Consider the following 4,145-nt stretch of genomic DNA (forward strand, 5'->3'; position numbering starts at 1 on the left):
ATATATATATATATATATATATATATACATATATTTTTTTTTTTACTGGATAAGTGTATTACTATCTTTTTTCTTTTCTTTTTCATAGAAATGAAATTTCTAAAAATGAACTTACATTTCAAGTATGCTTCAACAAAAGGTCATCTAACCGACTATGGACTAGATAGTTTAGAAACTTTTTGTTCAAACAAAAAAAACAAAGAACAAAAAAAATCAAATCAAACTCTCTGTATCTTCTTATTAGCAACTTTCAGATTAATTATATATATTTATGCAACCAACTATTTAGATAAAGGATATGAAAGAAGTTTCCATTTCTGCAGTAATTCTAAATGAATGCACGTTTATTATTGGGACTACAAAAAATATACTAGATTCATTCAAAGGAAGCTGCCTTACATTACATCATTACTATGTTGCTAGTTATGGCACTAAGATTAATTTGTTTCATTATATTTTACATTACCATTTGCTTAAATATACATTAGACGAGTAGCTTTGGTAGTAGTCCAGAATTTAAAACTCAGTTTAAGCAATTATTTTGACAAAAATGAAAACAATTATAAGTTACTATGAGCACAAATAATCAAGGACAATAAAACAACTTCCTCTTTTTAATGAGCGTTTAATGAGAAGTGAGATTTTGCCGAGGCACACCCGAGGTCCTTCTACAGGAGGCTGGTGTATCAGGTGTAGCAGGCACGTCTAGCTAGGTCACAATAGCAGTGGTCAACCAGAATCTGGCATTTCACTTGTATTTTGTGATTTTCTCTTAGCTTCTGCCTCGTGCTGGGCACCACTGGCACTCAATGCCCAAACTACTGGTTACGGCAAGTTCCCAGTAGCCTACTGTCAGTCATGCCAATACTGAATTTTGATACTTAAACACTGTTGATGGAGCAAAGTCCATAACAATGTACTATATAGCTATGTGCCATTACTGACTTCCAATTTGCTGAAAAAAGCCACTACTTTAACAGCACAACAGCAGTTGGCACACTCAACCACCGGCGATTCCAGATCCATATCTTCTTATTGTATTCAAAGATATCCAAAGAAAACTATCACAGGTTTCCAGCAGGAACTTCTTATGGTGTAAATTGTGTTTATAATGCATGATCAGACTGGTTCCTCCCAGCAGGAGCATGATCAGACTGGTTCCTCCAGGCAGGAACGCGATCAGACTGGCTCTCTTCCCAGCAGGACATGATCAGTCTAGTTCCTCCTAACAGAAGTCCAATCAGACTGATTCCTCAGCAGAAGCACAGACTGGTTTCTCTCAGCAGGAGTACAACCAAACTAATTTCTCCTAGCAGGGGCATGATCAGACTGGTTCCTCCTATCAGAAGCATGATCAAACTGGTTCTTCCCAGCAGGAGCATGATCACATTAATTGTTGTTGTATTTTTTTTTTCTTCTTCTTCCCAGCAGGAGCACGATCAGACTTGTTCCTCCCAGCAGGGGCAGGAGCATAGGCTGGTTCCTCCAAGCAAGAGGGAGCACAAAGACCAGTTCTAATCTGATGCAGACTGGTTTCCCCCTACCTTAAGGATTTCTTCCTCCTTGTAGGATTGCACCTCCAAAGTGGAATCATGATCAGACTAACCTCTTCCAGCTAGATTTGACCACACACATTCCTCCAAGCAGGAGCACTATCAGACTGATTCCTTCCAGCAGAAGTACACCCAATATTAAGTACCTCCCTGCAAATTACACTATCAGACTGATGCATCTCCTTTTGACGAGTATGATTTTAGTGGTACCTCGCAGTATGAGCATGATCATATAATCACACAAGTTCCAGCGGCAGGAAGGTAATCAGACCGATCTCCCACCAGGAGACGGAGAGTAAGTACATGAGCAGTTCCCTACAATGTGTCAATTAGGTCTACATTATAGTGGCTACTTATTCATTAAATCCTGAGATGTAAGGGAGCTTATTCACTTCTAGGTGAATAATATGCAACACTGGGATATACGTACAAAATTGCCTTGGAAATGCTGAATCATGTTAAAAGTTAATACATTGTGTACATTAATACATACCAAATAATACTCAGTAAGCATATTCACGAATCACTATAATGTCTATTGAAGAACCACAATGTTTGAACCACTTTATAAGATAACCGTTAAACTGCAGGATGACAAAAATAATTGTAAAATGTGCTAAAACATGGCCTTCGCTATTGATCAGCAGTGACTTCTGGGGACGCCCGAACGGCTGTATGGGCAGGACCAGGAACCAAAGTGGACAAACCAGCCTCACAGCTCACAGACTGGCTAGGAGAGGGTTGACACGCCCGTGGCACATGTTGTTGGAGGCTCTGGTCAGGAGTGCCAACTTCAGTGCTGCCGCTCGGACTACTGCCATCAGTGGTGCCACACATTGGGCAAGGTTCACTCATGTCAGCGCTGTGGTGCTTACATAGACTGATGGCAGTGGCTCCGCACAACTCTTCTGACCCTATCCTGTCTGGCGCACAGAAGGCTGATCCCTGGCTTGGCCGCAGAGTGAAGGCTGCTGGTGGCCTGACAGAGGGCCATGTTCCTCCCTTACTGGCTCCCAACCTGTCAATCAAGTAGTCCGTTCACAAAAAAAATAAACCTCACATTTAATATGTTATATTTTTCTCCCTTAAGGGTTGTCTACAATGGTTTGAAAAAGTGTCTAAAAACTGTTTTCTTAAATTTATATATATATACACACACAAACACATCCACACCAGCTAAAAATGTATAAACAAGTAAAAAACAAAACAGTCATTCTTCAATGCAATACACAAAAAAATCTGCAATTCAAAATATCCTAATAATCATGGCTCCAGAATTAAAAAGACTAAGAGTTAATTCAAAGATAGAATTAGAAAACAATACTCCACAATCATACTCATATTCTAGTCATTAATTAGTTCTTAATTCCTGTAGTTTAACGTGTGTGTGTGTGTGTGTGTGTGTGTGTGTGTGTGTGTGTGTGTGTGTGTGTGTGTGTGTGTGTGTGTGTGTGTGTGTGTGTGTGTGTGTGTGTGTGTGTTGTGTATATGTATGTGTATATGTATGTGTATATGTATGTGTATATGTATGTGTATGTGTATGTGTATGTGTATGTGTATGTGTATGTGTATGTGTATATGTGTATATGTGTATATATGTATATATGTATATATGTATATATGTATATATGTATATATGTATATATGTATATATGTATATTTACATAGATATATACAGATATATATATAGATATAGATATATAATAATACCTGATATCCTGTCCAAGATCATAAAAATAAATACATGTATAAATATCTTTTACTGACATGATTAACTGAAAACATACTATCATGATTTAAACTGTAAATAAGATTTCATCAAAAGTAAGTTGAAACTGCAAAATAAATTACCTGACAGTCAACAGAAAGATGCAAACTACTTCTAATATATGGAGGAATGTGAGTGTCCTTAAGTACAGGGACAAGCACTCAACCCATTTCTTGGTATACATCTCAAGCATACCAGAGAAAATTATATGGAAGGTTATTAGGAAAATTAAGGAATTGAGGCAAGATAGGAACAATTAAGAAATAGCTGTACTTTGTAACAGGTAAAGTGTTGAAAACACTCAAGGCAAGGCTTTTAATTTTATACTCATCCCACAGGAGTGTGGTTAGAGGGCTCTGGGCAAGGGAAAACAAAATTAATCTTTTACTTCATATTGCAAATCTACTTTCTTATTGTATACTTTCTTAACAAAGAACCTGTTCAATCAATGAGAAAAATCAATGCCATGTCTCAGGTTTGACAGATGTATTTAATTTTAAGTTTAGTAACACAATTCAGTTGAAAGAGAACTACTAAATATTTAAAACTTTACATTTAGCTTTATTTTGTTCCAGCAAATAGTACAAATAAAAGGTTGTGGGCAAAGATTATAAACAGCCATACCTGTCTTCATGGAGCTTAAGGGCTACTTTTTCGCAGCCATCAGGTGGCTCCCGGGCAAGGAACTTATTAATATGTGGGGAAGTCGCCAAGGGTGGCACATTTGTCGGGCTTGGAGTCGAGGGTGGCATGGCAGCAGCCTGGGCGGCCTGTGGGGAGGTTGGTGGGGAGAGGGAAGGTGACGTGTGATTTGAACTGGCCGT

The 4,145-nt window shown here is 38.1% G+C and overlaps 1 protein-coding gene across 2 annotated transcripts in view; it reads right to left on the reverse strand.

The window, feature by feature from the left end:
• Positions 1–609: 609 nt before the first annotated feature.
• The window catches only part of LOC125041326 (glucocorticoid-induced transcript 1 protein-like), a gene marked incomplete at its 5' end in the record, with an annotated part of 9,502 nt that continues 5,966 nt past the window's right edge, over positions 610–4,145 (reverse strand). Inside the window, 2 exon segments of one of the 2 annotated variants that reach the window (XM_047636186.1) lie at positions 610–2,559; positions 3,946–4,145. The exon segment at positions 3,946–4,145 is cut by the window's right edge and continues 105 nt beyond it. In XM_047636186.1, coding sequence (XP_047492142.1) covers positions 2,187–2,559; positions 3,946–4,145 — 573 coding nt within the window. 2 annotated transcript variants of the gene reach the window in all.

The sequence above is a fragment of the Penaeus chinensis genome, chromosome 30, assembly GCF_019202785.1.
Source record: "Penaeus chinensis breed Huanghai No. 1 chromosome 30, ASM1920278v2, whole genome shotgun sequence".
Classification (NCBI taxonomy): domain Eukaryota; kingdom Metazoa; phylum Arthropoda; class Malacostraca; order Decapoda; family Penaeidae; genus Penaeus; species Penaeus chinensis.